At 42.1% G+C, this 15,362-nt stretch overlaps 2 protein-coding genes across 4 annotated transcripts in view; both read left to right on the top strand.

The window, feature by feature from the left end:
- Positions 1-15,362, top strand: part of LOC132887192 (NACHT, LRR and PYD domains-containing protein 3-like) — a 164,097-nt gene that overhangs the window by 105,581 nt on the left and 43,154 nt on the right. Inside the window, exon 12 of the mRNA XM_060922663.1 lies at positions 15,183-15,356. Within this exon, the coding sequence (XP_060778646.1) occupies positions 15,183-15,356 (174 nt within the window). The remainder of the gene's footprint in view (positions 1-15,182; positions 15,357-15,362) is intronic.
- On the top strand, positions 729-14,557 carry LOC132887167 (NLR family CARD domain-containing protein 3-like). Of its 3 annotated transcripts, XR_009654779.1 has the most exons (8): positions 729-799; positions 1,032-1,110; positions 1,262-1,378; positions 1,535-1,589; positions 1,992-2,196; positions 2,400-4,170; positions 14,084-14,174; positions 14,351-14,406. XR_009654779.1 is itself a non-coding variant. In XM_060922634.1 (7 exons), the coding sequence occupies exons 2-7, from the start codon at positions 1,070-1,072 to the stop codon at positions 14,481-14,483; spliced, it is 2,322 nt and encodes a 773-aa protein (XP_060778617.1). In that variant the 5' UTR covers positions 729-799; positions 1,032-1,069; the 3' UTR covers positions 14,484-14,557. The 3 variants fall into 3 exon arrangements, 2 of the variants coding, with proteins under 2 accessions (XP_060778617.1, XP_060778618.1); XM_060922634.1 differs by lacking the exon at positions 14,084-14,174 and having other exon boundaries at positions 14,351-14,557; XM_060922635.1 differs by lacking the exon at positions 14,351-14,406 and having other exon boundaries at positions 14,084-14,342.

Consider the following 15,362-nt stretch of genomic DNA (forward strand, 5'->3'; position numbering starts at 1 on the left):
GTGGGTGTGGCTGCAAGTATTTGACTGTGTGAAGACAGTTCAGTTGATTGAATGAGCCAAGTCAGGTGTGCTGCTGCATGGCTGGAATGAAAACCTGCAGCCACACGGCCCTTTATGGATCAGGTTTGACACCCCTGTTGTAGAACATTGAAAACATTTTATTTGGATCATCAGAATCAGAAACACTTTTATTGCCAGGTGTGCAAACACACACGAGGAATTTGACTCCGGTACCACTCAGCTTTCATAGTACAACAGAGATATAAGCGTACACACAAAACAAACAAACAAAACACAGGAATGGTGCAATAGTAGGGAATAATAGGAAATACAGAGAGAGAGTCTAACTGCAGTGATCTTCAGGGGAAGATTGTTGCTTCAGCAATGACCTTGAGGCAGTGCTGGCTGGGAGAGCCAAAGATAAGATTGGAATTTGTTTAAGCTTGAAGCTTTCCATGAAAGCACGAAGAAGAATTAACACAACAATTACACAAAACATAGAAAGTACGAGAGAGCGAAGTCCAGAGGCAGCCGTCTGCGGCGCCATCTTGGATGGATCATCTCATACAGTGTGACAATTCATAATCCTAAAATACAGCAGGAATTGTGCGGTGTAAAACCAGCCTTAATCTGGCCATTTTTGTTCTCTTTTGTGTGTGTGTGTGTGTGTGTGTGCGCGTTCTTTCCTCCGCCTTCTACACTGGAAATCTGATTATTAAACCAGTCAAGCTGGTTTTTATGAAAGTGAAAATCCATTTTGCAATGAAAGGATTGAAAAAGGTTTCAGGAGAAAAACACAGTAAGTATCTAAATCTAAAGCTATAATATGTGAATGTTGTGAATCTACACTTGATGAAGAACAGTTCAGTTGATTTTTACTGATGTTGTAACTTACACAGTTTACTGTTGGTCTTGATTTCCCTGTGAGTGAACCATGTGATGATATGGAGTTAGATTTAACACACCCGTGTTGGAGTGAAATAAATACTGTTTCTCTCTCTCTCTCTCTCTCTCTCTCTCTCTCTCGCTAGTTTTACGGGTGTAATCAGAAGGAGACACAACATCCAAAATGAGTGTTTCTGGGGAACAGGACACAAAGAAAGATGAGAGGTGAGTGAAGGGCATGACTCAGTGAAACACATAAAGATTAAAGAATCATATTAGTGTTAGTAAGGGATATCAGCAGATTTTAACTCCAGCTTAATTATTCAGTATTGCTGCAGAACAGTAATAATGATGCAGTGGTTGTGTGTGTCTTTAGTCTGATTCAGGGTAAGAGATCAGACTCACGTGACCCCAGCTGTGTGTCCATGAAGAGTGAAGGGTCAATGATGAGTCCAATAGAATTTAGAGACAAAGATGGTGCTCCTGATCTGAGGTCAGTACAGTTTAATGAGTGCAGTGTTTTATCACTCACACTCTCATTTCATCAAACATCTCTCAAATAGCTGTGTATTCAATGGTTTGTGTTTGAGTTATGAATATGCTTTATACTCTATGTTAAACTTTTAACAAGTGTTTTGTTTGTTAATAGACCACAGAAAAAATCAAAACTCACTGAGAAGAGTCATTTGGAGGCCGTATTCAAGGTGTGTGTGTGTGTGTGTGTGTGTGTGTGTGTATTATTTTAAAAATGCCCCCATTTTTTGAGTCATCCTTACACCTATTTTACTCTCACTGCCATGTGACAATAAAATACTGAGCAACACTAAAAGAGAACACGGGTATATTATGTTCGCCTCATTGGTTTCTAACACACACAAATACTCACTGACTCACCTTCATGTTTTTGCTTGTTGATGCTCTCAGCTGAAACCAGTTTGTCTGGATGCCACTTTTGAACAGACCTGGAATACACCATTTTAAATCCCAAAGCTGTATTTGGTGCAAAACATTTTACTTCAAGTATCTGCTTTTAGAAGTTTTATGATTCATCAGACAAAAATGTAGTTTTATAGTGTTTTTTGTATTTTTTTTCTTTTTTACATCAGGACCTGGAGCACAAAGTCATCACTGTAATAAAGAAGGAACTGAAGAGGTTTAAGAGTTTCCTTAATCCCGATCACCCAGCATGCTCTGAGAGGGAGGTGGAGGATGAGGAGGATCAGAGCAGTGTCAGAGAGGAAGTGCTGAAGATCACACTGCACTTCCTGAAGAACATGAACCACACAGGTCTTGCTCACACCCTGAAGAACAGTAAGAGCTTGTGGGGTGATATCACTTTAACTTTAGAGGAAGGAAACTGCTCTAAATTTATTAAACACGTCTTGTCATAATATGTGATTTTACCAACATAATATAATAACAGAACAGACAGACATCCATGAGATACAGCTATGAAATAGCAACAGTCAACAGAGATGATCAGAGAATTTACATTTTATTCTTCTTTTTATCAGAACTCGTCTCTGTGTACCAGCGAAAACTCAAATCCAAACTGAATGAGAAATATAAAAGAATTAATGAAGGAATCTCACAGCATGGAAGCTCAGCAATTCTGAATGAGATCTACACAGACCTCTACATCACAGAGGGTTGGAGTGGAGATGTCAATAATGAACATGAGGTGAGACAGATTGAGACGGCGTCCAGGAGACCAGAAACACAGGAGACACCCATCAAATGTAATGATCTCTTTAAAGACACGTCCATCAGAAGTGTGCTGACTAAAGGAGTTGCTGGAATTGGAAAGACAGTCTCTGTGCAGAAATTCATTCTGGACTGGACTGAAGGAGAAGCGAATCAGGACGTCATCTTCATGTTTCCACTTCCCTTTAGAGAGCTGAATCTGATGAAGCAGAAAAATCTCAGTCTGATGAATCTTCTTCATCACTTTTTCCCAGAAATTAAAGAACAGCAATTAATAGACTGTTATATGAACAAAGTGGTGTTGATCTTTGATGGTCTGGATGAGTGTCGACTTCCTCTAAATTTCCAGAAAAATAAGAGATTGTGTGATGTGACAGAGTCAGCCTCAGTGGATGTGCTGCTGACAAACCTCATCAAGGGGAATCTGCTTCCCTCTGCTCTCCTCTGGATAACCTCTCGACCAGGAGCAGCCAATCAGATCCCTCCTGAGTGTGTAGACCAGGTAACAGAGGTACGAGGGTTCAGTGACCCTCAGAAAGAGGAGTACTTCAGGAAGAGGATCAGTGATCAGAGCCTGGCTAATAGAATCATCACACAAATGAAGTCTTCAAGAAGCCTTTACATCATGTGCCACATCCCAGTCTTCTGCTGGATCTCAGCCATTGTTCAAGAGAGAATTTTGGGTGAAGCAGAGAGTGGAGAGATCCCCAAGACTCTGACTCAAATGTTCACACACTTCCTGATCTTTCAGATAAAACACGAGGACCAAAAGTACCATCAGAAATGTGACCCTGACCCTCAACAGACCATAGAGAGTATCCTGGCACTGGCAAAACTGGCTTTCCAACAGCTGGAGAAGGGAAACCTGATCTTCTATGAGGAAGACCTGAGAGAGTGTGGCATTGATGTGAGAGAAGTGTCCGTGTACTCAGGAGTGTGTACCCAAATCTTCAGAGAGGAGTTTGGGCTTCACCTGGGGAAGGTGTTCAGCTTTGTACATCTGAGTGTTCAGGAGTTTCTGGCTGCTTTATATGCATTTGTCTCTTTCCTCAGCAGAAATGTAACAGAACAACAAACCACTGATCTGTCTGATCTTTTCACCAAGTCAGACATGTGTGATTTCCTCAGGAGTGCAGTGGACAAGGCCTTACAGAGTGAGAATGGACACCTGGACCTGTTCCTCCGCTTCCTTCTGGGTCTCTCACTGGAGTCCAATCAGACTCTCTTACAAGTCCTACTCCCCCAGACAGGAAGCTTCTCTCACAGCAAACAGGAAACAGTCGAGTACATCAAGGAGAAGATCAGGGAGAATCCCTCTCCAGAGAAATCCATCAATCTGTTCCACTGTCTGACTGAACTGAATGATCATTCTCTAGTGCAGGAAGTACAGCTGTATCTGAACAGAAGAGATTTGTTGTGTCTCAGGGGAGTCAGACTCTCTCCTGCTCAGTGGTCAGCTCTGGTGTTTGTGTTACTGAACTCAGAACAGGAACTGGATGTATTTAATTTGAGTAAATATAACCCATCAGAAGAATGTCTTCTGAAGCTGCTGCCAGTGGTCAAAGCTTCCAGAAAAGCTGAGTGAGTAATTTTATTTTTATTGATAAATGTATTACTACATGGTTTATTTTAATGTAAGGCTGAACTGCACTGTTTCGATTCATGCTTGTTGATGGTTACTCTAACCTTCTTTAAACAAATCTCTCATAGTTTTACAGCAAATCGTTTCACTTTTTACAGTAACAGATTATTAAACCAACCTTTTGACACACGTGAACATACCATCTGTCCTCAGGTCCACTCCAAACACCCAGAAATCAGAGGTGTGTGTGTGTGTTTAAGTGGAGAATGATGCACACCAACTGTTTTACTGTCTGTTTGAAACTCAGCACATAACTTTGTGTTCAGTTCAAATAATTACATCATATTTTTCACAAAATATTGACCTACAAAGTAAAACAACCCCAATAAAAAGTTTCCATAAAATCACACTGTGACAAACTCATGATCAATCAGAGAACTCCCTCATGTACAGTTTGGTGCGCTGGAAAATCCATGCAATGTGGAACTAACCAAACCAAATGACAGGAATACAGTGTGTGTGTGTGTGTGTGTGTGTGTGAGAGAGAGAGTGAGTGTGTAATGTGTTTTGTTTGTAAAAAACTTGCAGATTTATCAGAATGCTGTATTTGGAGGCCGCTTGCTCTCACACCATTATATAGTGGAAGCTTTAAAAAAAAATTGCGACGCCAGATGGCATTCAAACTGAACACTTTATTGGCCAACAGGCTGCAGTTTACAAAGAAAAAAAAAGTCAGGCAGACCTTTTTATCTGGAATTATGTGTGTCATACGCAAAACTAGGGTGGCACAGTGGTGTAGTGGTTTGCACTGTCGCCTCACAGCAAGAAGGTTTGGGGTTTGAGCCCAGTGGCCAACAGGGAGCCTTTCTGTGTGGAGTTTGCATGTTCTTTCTGTGTCTGTGTGGGTTTCCTCTGGGTGCTCTGGTTCCCCCACAGTCCAAAAACATTAGGCTAATTGGTGATTCTAAATTGACTGTAGGTGTGAATGTGAGTGTGAATAGTTGTTTGTCTCTATTATTGCCCCTTTTCCACCAAAGCAGTTCCAGGGCTGGTTTGGGGCCAGTGCTTAGTTTGGAACTGGGTTTTCTGTTTCCACTGACAAAGAACTGGCTCTGGGGCCAGAAAAAACGGTTCCAGGCTAGCACCAACTCTCTGCTGGGCCAGAAGAAGGAACCGCTTATGTCAGCGGGGGGCGGAGTTGATAAGACTAACAACAATAACAAGACCGCGAAAGATCGCCATTTTTAAGTGACGAGAAGCAGCAGCTGTACAAACGCGAAGTCATCCATTATTATTATTATTATTATTGTTGTTGTTGTTGCTGCTTCTTCCATGTTGTTTTTGCTTTGATATTCGCGCCAAGGTTTATGCAAACGTAGCGACGTAACTGACGTATACAGCGACGTAATGACGTGGCTTCCCTTAGCACCATGAGCTATGGAAAAGCAAACTGGTTCTCAGCTGGCTCGCAAGTTGAATGAGTTGTGAACCAGCACCAGCACTGGCCCCGAACCAGCCCTGGAACTGATTTGGTGGAAAAGGGGTATATGTCTCAGCCCTGTGATGATCTGGTGACTTGTCCAGGGTGTACCCCACCTCTTGCCCATAGTCAGCTGGGATAGGCTCCAGTTTGCCCCCGACCCTACACAGGATGCACGGTTATGGATAATGGATGGATGGATGGATGGATGGATACTCAGAATGAGCATAAAACCTGAACTGGTTGCCTCCTTCACTTCTTCAAAAGAATAGAACTGCCTGTCATCAGAGTCCATAGTAATTAACTGAATTAAAATCAGATTATATCTATCAATGTCCAGTAAATGATGTAAATAGCATGTTTTAACATTTCATTTTAAACAATTTAAAACTAACAACATGAATTGAATGTATTTACTTCTTGTACCTTCTTATTTAAACCAAACAATTCACAACATCCTGCCATCCAGTGAAGAGTTGTTCATCACTATTTAATCCATCACTTTAATTAATTTTCATGGGATATATTAACTGAACAGATCTCCTCAACAGACTGTCTGTAGGAGTATGAAAAGTACAGAAATGATTGAGTCAATCTTTCCCTGGAAACAGTTCTGATATCCTGCCCATTTTTCAAGTCTGCTGGGGTGTGTTGTCCTCTCTGATCAGGATGACATCTCCCACCTTCAGCACAGTGGGTGTAGGTATCTCACACTTGTGACCTGATTTCAAGTCCACCTCCATCGCCTGCCCATGTCCTCTCTATTCACGTTGGTTGGCTGAGATGGTGGTAACATAGTCTTTGGTTCTAGAGAAGTAAACCTTTTGCCAACCAGGAAATGAGAGGGTGTAAGTGGCTGGGGCTCTGATGCATTGTTATGTACATAAAAGAGAGGTCTGGAGTGCAACACAGCTTCTACCTCTGCAAGTATGGTCGTCAACTCCTCAAAGTTTAGTGAAGCCTTCCCCGAAACCCACTTTAGGCATGTTTTACAGGTCTCAAAAGTCTTTCCCAGAAGCTGCCTCACCAAGCGGCTGGCTCGGCAATAAACTTCCAGCCGATCCCCTTGTCAGTGTAAAACTCTTTAAGATCTGATCCTCTGATTGAACACCACTGTTCTTTTAGATCTTGGTCTTCTCTTTTGAATGTTTTGGCATTTTCAGAGTAAATAATCATATACAGTCCTCACTTTGCAATAAATCGCTTTAAGACTAAGTGAAAACTTTTGGTAGCCTGATCTGAGACTATTACATATCTCTAAATGCACTGTCCTGGTGACAGCACAAGTGAAAAATGTAATCTATGCTTTCTTAGGTTGACCACCAGCTCTGTTATCCAGAGACTCTGTCTCTGGGTAACAGAGCTGTAAATTGCTGGGCTGGTTTCACCTTCAGCCTTTTACAAATATCAATTCAATTCAATTCAAAACACTTTATTTGTCCCCTAGGGGCAATTTAAAAGGCACACAAAGAAGTACAGTTAAACACATGAATAAAAAACAAAACAAGATGAAACAAAAATTATGACAATGTGCAAGGTGGCAGTATGTGGATAAATAACTGTACAGTAGTACAATAGGTATAAATATGATTAAAAAAACAAAAAAAACCAGTACATACAAAAATACAGTATGGTACAAATTGCTTAGGAGGTAGAGGGATCAATAGCAGCAGAATCTATATTTAAAGTGGTATGTGTACAGAGGGGATAGTTAGTGCACCAGATAGGTTAAAGTGCATGTGGAGAAGGGGGAAGGGGCTGGTGGGGTGAGTAAAGAGACAAGGATGGCAGAGAGTTGAGGAGCTGAACAGCTCTGGGGACAAAGGCCGCTCTTCTCCTCTGTGTTCAGCAGCTCAGGCAACAGAACCGGCATCCTGAGGGGAGCCACTCAAATGCAGGGAACAGGACATGTGAAGGGTCCTGAAGAATTCTGCCTGCTGAGTTTACTGTCTGCTGCTCACAGAGAGTTGAGAGTGACCTATGAGGAAGTCCAGTAATTTTACAGCACACCTTGACTGTGCTCTGCAGGTGGTTTTTGTTCTGAAGGCTAAGGGAGTGGAACCAGCAGGTTATGGAAAATGTCATTATACCTGTACTCTCAATGAAGGAATAGTAGAGAATGTCCTTGTGAGAATAGTGAGAATGCCCTTGCTGACCCCAAAGGACTTAAGCTTCCTCAGGAGGTACTGTTGCTGCCGGCACTTCCTAAAGATCTCCTTTGTGTTGGAGGCAAATTTGAGTTTATTGTCAAGGATTGTGCCCAGGTACAGTACTTGTACTCCTCAATGATCTCCACCAGCTTTCCATAAATGGTGGTGACAACTGCAGCAGCACTCTGCTTGTTATTAAACATCACCACCATGTCTTTAGTCTTGCTGGAGTTCAGTTCCAGGCAGGAGTTGTCACACCACTCCACAAAGTCCTGCAGAGCTGAGCTGTGGTGCTGTGAAGGGGTGGAGAGCAGAGACAAGAGCACTGTGTCATCTGCAAATTTGACCAGGTGACAGTTTGGCTGAGTGGACCTGCAGTCGTCAGTGTACAGGATGAAGAGCAGAGGTGAGAGGACTCATCCCTGTGGGGAGCCGGTAGAGGTATGAAAGAGGTCTGAGAAGGTGTTATTGACGAGCACTGTCTGTGACCTATTGGTGAGAGAATCTATTATCCATAGGATTAGCTGGTCATTTAGTCCAAAATGAGCGGTGAGTTTCTCTGCGAGAATGTGAGGCTGCAGGGTGTTAAATGCAGAGAAGAAGTCAGCAAACAAAAGTCTGGCTGAAGTGTTTGGGAATTCCTGGTGTTTATGTATGGTGTCTGTGATGAAGATTTTTTGCATCATCAACACCTCTGCCTGCATGATATGCAAACTGTAGGGGGTCCATCTGGGTATCTGTCACCTTGATGATGTGATTTTTGACCACCCATTCCATTGCTTTCATCACAAGGGAGGTGAGAGCCATAGGCCTGAGGTCGTTCAGCACCTTGATGGTTCCTTTCTTGGGAACAGGAACAACTGTGGAGTGTTTCCACAGCTGGGGGACTGTGCTGCTGTCCATGGAGCTCTAGAACAGAAACTGAAACATGCCCCCCAGCTGCTCAGCACAGTGCTTCAGGACATGACCGCCAATGTTATCTGGGCCAGGTGCTGTTTTTTCTTTTGTCTTTCTGAGGGCTCTCACCACCCTCTCTATGTTGAAGATAAGTGCTGAGTCTCCAGGTTTAAGTGATGGCATAGTAGCCTCTAGCTGGGTAATGTTGTCTGTCTCAAATCCGGTGTAGTGGGAGTTGAGGTCATTAGGAAGTGATGCTGGGCTGCAGCCTGGAATCTGGACAGTCCAGTGTGTGGTGGAAATAGTATTCACAGCTGCCATGTTCTTGAGACCCTGCCAAGCTGAGTGAAGGTTCCCTCTTGTAAACTTTTCCTCCACTTTATTTTTGTATTTCAATTTGGCTGTTTTAATGGCCCACTTCACCTCTCTTTTAATCTCTCTTTTTTTTCTCAGACTCAGAGCCAATAAAAAAAATACTCTCTTCTTCCTGTTGAGTATTTCCTTGAGTTCTTTTGTTACCCAGGGTTTATTGTTGGGGAAGGTAGTAACTTTTTTGGAGGGAATGATATTGTCCGTGCAGAAGGAGATGTAAGATGAGACTGTGTCCACTTGCTCATTGATGTCACTGGATGAAACTATGAGGTTGTTCCAGTCAGTGAATTCAAAGCATCCCTGAAGCATAGCTATGCTTTCATTAGTCCACTTCTCCACAATTTTGATGACCTTTTCTGATCTCCTTATGACCAGTGTGTAGGCTGGTGCCAGCAGAATGGTGTGGTGATCAGCAGAGTCAAGGGGGGAGGGGGGACAACAGATCTATATGCATCAGGGACTGAGCCATAGCATTTGTCCAGTATCTTTCCCATGTGGGTGGCACATTGATATATCGATAAAAACCTTTTAGTGTTTTGTCCACTGAACAGTGATTAAAATCACCCAGAATGAATTTGGGACAGTCTGGGAAAATTTGTTCCAATCTATTTAAAGTGTTTTTAATGTGCTCTAAGACTGTGGCTGTTTGCTCTGGGTTGGATATAAACCAAAATGAAGAAAAGCTGAGGAAATTCCCTGGGGAGGTAGAAAGGGTGCAGGGTGCAGGGAGACAGCTGGAAGTTCTATGTCAGTATTGCACAGTTTCTCCCTGACTATGACAGTGAAACACTAGTGTGAGTTTACAAAGAGGCACACGCCACGGCCATGTTTATTTTTTTTTTTGTTTTCCCCTCTGAGCTTGCTGTCTTGATCAAGTCTCAGGGGGGAGCCAAATCCATCTATATGCAGAGTGTCATTGTCATCATTATCATTCAGCCATGTTTCAGTGAATGCGAGAATAGATGTTGTCCTGTATTCATATAAATGGTTAATGTTAGCTTGAAGTTTGTGTTTTATTGTGGAGGGAGCGCACATTGGCCAAAATGACTGACAGGAGCAGCCATTGTTTACATTTCTCCTGTTTTAGGCCCTGTCCACATGGCAACGGATTCAGGTGAATCCGATACAATTGTTTATCGTTTCGGCCTGGTGTCCACACGGCACCGGCGTTTTGGGTGCCCCAAAACGCAATCTTTTGAGAATGGGTTCCAGAGTGGAAAGATCTGGCAACGTTGCCATTGCAAAGTCGTCTGGATGAGTAGAACGGATTTGTTTACGATGACGTCACAACCACATGACTGTGAGTGCTTCACGCCGGGTAGAAGTGTAACGAACTCGATGCGAGTTGTCAACAAATCCTATAACTTGGTTCATGAAACGCGCTTACAAAATATTTTCACTGTGAATATTTATTGTGTAATGGTGCAAAGTGAGAGAGAGAGAGAGAGAGAGAGAGAGAGAATAGCTCTTAGGGCAGAGTCAATCCCGCCAGCAAAAATAGGGAAAAAAAGGAGCGATCTCACCTCTTCAGATGTTGGTTTAAGTCCTACAATACATTCCTCAAAAAGGGCGTAGAAGAACAAATTAATCCATCAACGTGTAGCATTCAATTTATTCCAGACCATTAAAGACGCCGCCTTCCACGTAGAATCATACGTCATCCTCGCCGCCATATTGGATGGGTCAAAGCGGAGAATAAAGATGCCTCATTCATGTGCTGCGTTTAACTGTACCAACAGGTTTACCGTCCAAACGAGATCACATGGGATTACCTTTCACAGGTGAGACTGGAAAAATACTTTTCATTGTATTTGGTCATTATAACGTAATTTTACGAACAGATTTTTCTGACTTTGTGGCTAATATGAAGTCTTGCGCATAATAGTTTATGCGCATGTGTCCTTACTTCTTCTATTATTCTGGTGTCTCCGAAGGGACCGTCTTACAGCGCCCCTAGAGGTGTGGCATGTGTATTGCATCGTTTTCAGCAAGCGTTGCGTTGCCATATGGACCTGATATTTTACTGATCGTTGCCCATGTGGACGCGATATTTTTTTAAATAACATCTCGTTGCCGTTGTCGTGTGGATGTAGCCTTAGTCTAGTAGCCTAGTCTAATTCTACCCTTTTTCTTTCCCCTTCTTGTTACCTTCTTATTGCTGTAAGATGAATCCTTGTGGTTGGAAGAGTTTGTTTGAAGAATATCCACTGAGAACATGTCTGTTGTGATAGCAGGGGCAGGTGAAGTCTAAGTTGCAGCAGAAAGTCTCTGGAGTATGTGAGTCGCCAGCCGATGGGAGTGTTATGTTCTATTGCAGAAATAAGCACCAAAACATGAAAAAAACTGCAAGAGCATTAGCGCCCACATAAGTCCATAGCTGTCCATGTTGTGTCCAATATTCCCAAAAGATGTGTTTTGATAAATCCAGAAATAAAACTCATGGCAGCAAGGGCAGAGGCGGAAGACGAGCACAAACAGAGCTCAACTTTAAAATAAATATGTTGACAGCAGCAAAGTCCCGGTATTGTGGCACGAGCACCAAACACAAGTCACATTAAAAAAAAACACACACACTTATGTCCTTTACTAAGAACTGAAAAGAGTACAAAGTTAAAAATCGTTAAAAAAAACTTCCCTGCAAGCCGACCGGTCAGCCACATGAGCAGTGACCCGGAAGCTCTCAAATCTCAAATACTACCATGTGATACCACCCACTTTGTCTGAGAGTATGTCTGATCCCAGAATGCATCACTCTTCCATGACAAGACTGAACTAATAACTCAGAAGATCAGTGATTGTAGGTAGCATCCATGGGTGTTGCTCCCTGAAACTAAAATCAGAGCCTGCCTCCTACACTAAAGGCTGTGTTCATCTAAAAACTGCTTCAGGTCTTTGATTTTTGAAACTCTCTTGTTGTTTTATTCAGATTTCAAATGACTGACTTCTTTTCTGAAACTATGCTCTTGGGTCATCTTCACTGAAAACACTTCTGCTGCAGTAGGCTCCTCAGAAGCTGCGACCCTGTAGAACAGGATAAAATGGCTAGAGATAATGAATGAGATGAGATGAAGACATCTTGGAATAAGTTGGTTACAGTCTAGAACTAGTTTGAATAATCTCAGAGTTGGTGTCTTGTATTCTTCTAATAGGAAATGCTAGATTGTTTCAACTATATTCAAGATATTCTAACTTAAGATATATTCTTCTACACTGCAAAAATGATAAGACACCAACTCTGAGATTACTAAAACTAGTTCTAGTCTGTAACCAACTTATTCCAAGATGTCAAGTAAAATTATCTGTCCATGCAGCAAGATATTTTCACAAGTATTAAGGAATTTTCTCCTCAAATTCAGTTTTCAGTTTTTTGCAGTGTTGGTAATGTTTGCATTAAAGCCTATCTGGTGGAGTCTGAATTTGATTAGCATATCCAACAGATTTGGCTTTGGCCCAGTCAGTAAACAGTCATTTAGTGAGGGGCAACCCTCCTCATGTGACGATGCATCGAACACTACTCTGTTTGTTACCTAATCTTCTCGAAGAACAGCATGATGTGGCATGTAATATTTTACAGTCTCAGGTTGCTGTGCTGCTGCTGAAGTGTTCTCTGGTACTGTACATCCTCACAAATGCTTTGCTGCAGGTAATCCTGGATGACATCAGTGTACCTCATGTACAGGGTTACGACCATGTTTAGTCTCCTCTTGACGCCTTCAAACCATTTATTTTTTGCAACTCTGAAGTTGTCTGGGAGAGCTGGTAACTCTCAAGTCAAGTCGCCATGGTTACTCAACTTGGTAACAGCCATCCTTGTGTGTTATAGCCTGTTCAAAGTTCTGAAGAGCCTCTGTTTCCTCTGGGCTCTGGGTTTTCTCACTGAAGATGCCCAGTGACTCCACTTCCCAAAAGGCATGTAGCTGTTTTAAGATCTGATAGTCCTTGCATACTTATACATACAAGTGGCATCCATTACAATGGATGTTGAGAGTGGCCCTTGCAAAATCCATCCAAAGATGATTTCAGTGGCCTCTAGTGATTGTTATCCTCTGCACCTTGCCAGACACTACTAGCCAATAATAGTCTGCTCCTATTAACACTGACAATTCTGGATCATCAGCACCTTCTTGTGGAAAACCAGCAAGCTGCAGACCCTTTCTCTTTAACTCTTCATGGATGGGTTAACCGGGGACCTTTATCCCTGCACTGCACATTTGAGGAGTTTCCACTGCTTCAATCTCAACTCTTTGCTGTGTGTTCCACACATTTTCCAGTAACACCTTCATAATTTTGCGCTGTGCTGTGATAGGAGTAGTGGATCCAAAGGTGTGTAGATGTAGCATCTCTTGCCTCACCACTGGTAGTCTAAATACTTTCACCACATTTTGATGAATGAAGTTTCTCTGGCTGCCTCCATCTAACAGACAGCGTGCATATATATATATATATATATATATATATATATATATATATATATATATATATATATATATATTTTTTTTTTTTCTGCTGGGCCCTCTGTCCATGCTTTCACTGTCTGGAGCACTACAGTGTTGTGGACCTTAGCTTTCAGTTTTTCTGTGCTGGACACAGAGAACACAACAGCCTCTGTACTGCCACTGTCAGCATCTGGTTTAACTTCACTTTGATCCCAAACTGACTGGTGATGTCTGTGACCACACAAGGTACATGAAACACTTATAACTCTGCAGAATTTTGAAATGTGTTCTGGGCCAAGGCACATTCTTCCTAGTTTTCTCAGTTTCTCTTTGTGAGCAACCACAGAATTGTCTGGACATTGTTCTGGTTTATGATCATCACTGCCACAATATACAGAGGTCTGAGGGACATTACTTGCTTTTTGCAATGAAGTTGCTAAGGGCATGTTCCATTTTTTTTTTTTTAGGTCTGTTTTCACAAAGGGGAGCTGGCTTACTAAATTATCTGTTAGTTGGCTGAAGGTCCCTTTTTGTATTACCTGGTCTGCTAAGCTGAAGTGCTCTCTCTCTGTTTCAGACCTCACTTTGCAGGAACTGGATGAGCTCAAGCACTTTCCACTCACCACTGGGGTCTGACTTGTGTGTGTAGGCCAGTGCTAAGTCTTCTGGTATGAACTGTAGTAGCGCTGGGCATAGCAGGCAGCTGTATGTGTCACTGTCAACCCCTAAGGATTCTACTGGCTTATTTCTCCACTGTATTTCTCTAAAACTAACATGGGCAGTTTAATAGTCTGGTTATTTAACGATTTGACTTAACTTGAATTGCTCACCCGCACCCTTACAGATTCCTGTGCAGTCTGAATGAAGCTGGTGGTGCAAACCTTCCATGTGAGAATGCGGTCCTGGCACTCCAGAATGTTTGCAATCTCCACCTCCAATTTGTCCATTGGCATTTCATCCTTAATGCCTTTGTCTAAGTCCATGAAATTTTCTTCTTTGGTCAACAACACTGGCAGAATTTCACAGAGTTTATCACATTTGGGCACATCTTTGTTCACCTCCTCTTCAATGAGTTAACAGCTTCATTGTCAAGGTATGAATTGTTCCCTGCATCTGTCTCATCCATTCAAAGCACTCAGCCATCTCTGCATCTAGCAAGCATCAGCTAGTGTTAGCTTCCAACTACAATGAAGTTCAAAGTCTTACAATCTTGATTTACCGGATTTCTGCACCAAAATATTGTATAGTGGAAGTTTCAAAAAATTGCGAAGCCAGATGATGTTCAAACTGAACACTTTAATGGCTAACATGCTGCAGTTTACAAAGAAGAAAAAAAGGCAGACAGACCTTTTCATCTTGGACTTAATATACCATACTTAAAACTAGCGCAAAACTAAACTTGTTACTTCCTTCACTTCTTCAAAATAAAATCACTTCCTGTCATCACAGTCTATAATATTTAACTGAATTAAAATCAGACTATCTCAGGTTGAGAGACTGTCGAGTGCAGAAAGACGATGCTGCTCCTGTAAATGTGCTGATGTGACATCCTGTCCTCTGATTTATGTTTATGAGAGAAACACACTCAAATTTCTGTTACATGGTAAAGCAAAGTTTTACTGCTGGGCTTGTGTGTTTGAGATCAGTGTTAAGATATTTCATCATTTCTCTTCCAGGCTGTGTGGGTGTAATCTGACAGAGGAAAGCTGTAGAGGTCTGTCCTCAGTTCTCAGCTCAAACTCCTCTAGTCTGAGAGAACTGAACCTGAGTATCAATAACCTGCAAGATATAGGAGTGGTGCTGCTCTCTGCTGGACTGGAGAATCCACACTGTAAACTGGAGATATTGAGGTATAC

The sequence above is a fragment of the Neoarius graeffei genome, chromosome 5, assembly GCF_027579695.1.
Source record: "Neoarius graeffei isolate fNeoGra1 chromosome 5, fNeoGra1.pri, whole genome shotgun sequence".
In the NCBI taxonomy this organism is placed as follows: Eukaryota; Metazoa; Chordata; class Actinopteri; order Siluriformes; family Ariidae; genus Neoarius; species Neoarius graeffei.

Excerpts from the sequence above, each read along its gene's own strand:
- LOC132887167 (XM_060922634.1), top strand. The coding sequence starts at position 1,070 with ATGAGTGTTTCTGGGGAACAGGACACAAAGAAAGATGAGAG. Across the intron at positions 1,111-1,261 it reads GACACAAAGAAAGATGAGAG|TCTGATTCAGGGTAAGAGAT; the intron begins GTGAGTGAAGGG and ends GTGTGTCTTTAG. Across the intron at positions 1,590-1,991 it reads ATTTGGAGGCCGTATTCAAG|GACCTGGAGCACAAAGTCAT; the intron begins GTGTGTGTGTGT and ends TTTTTACATCAG.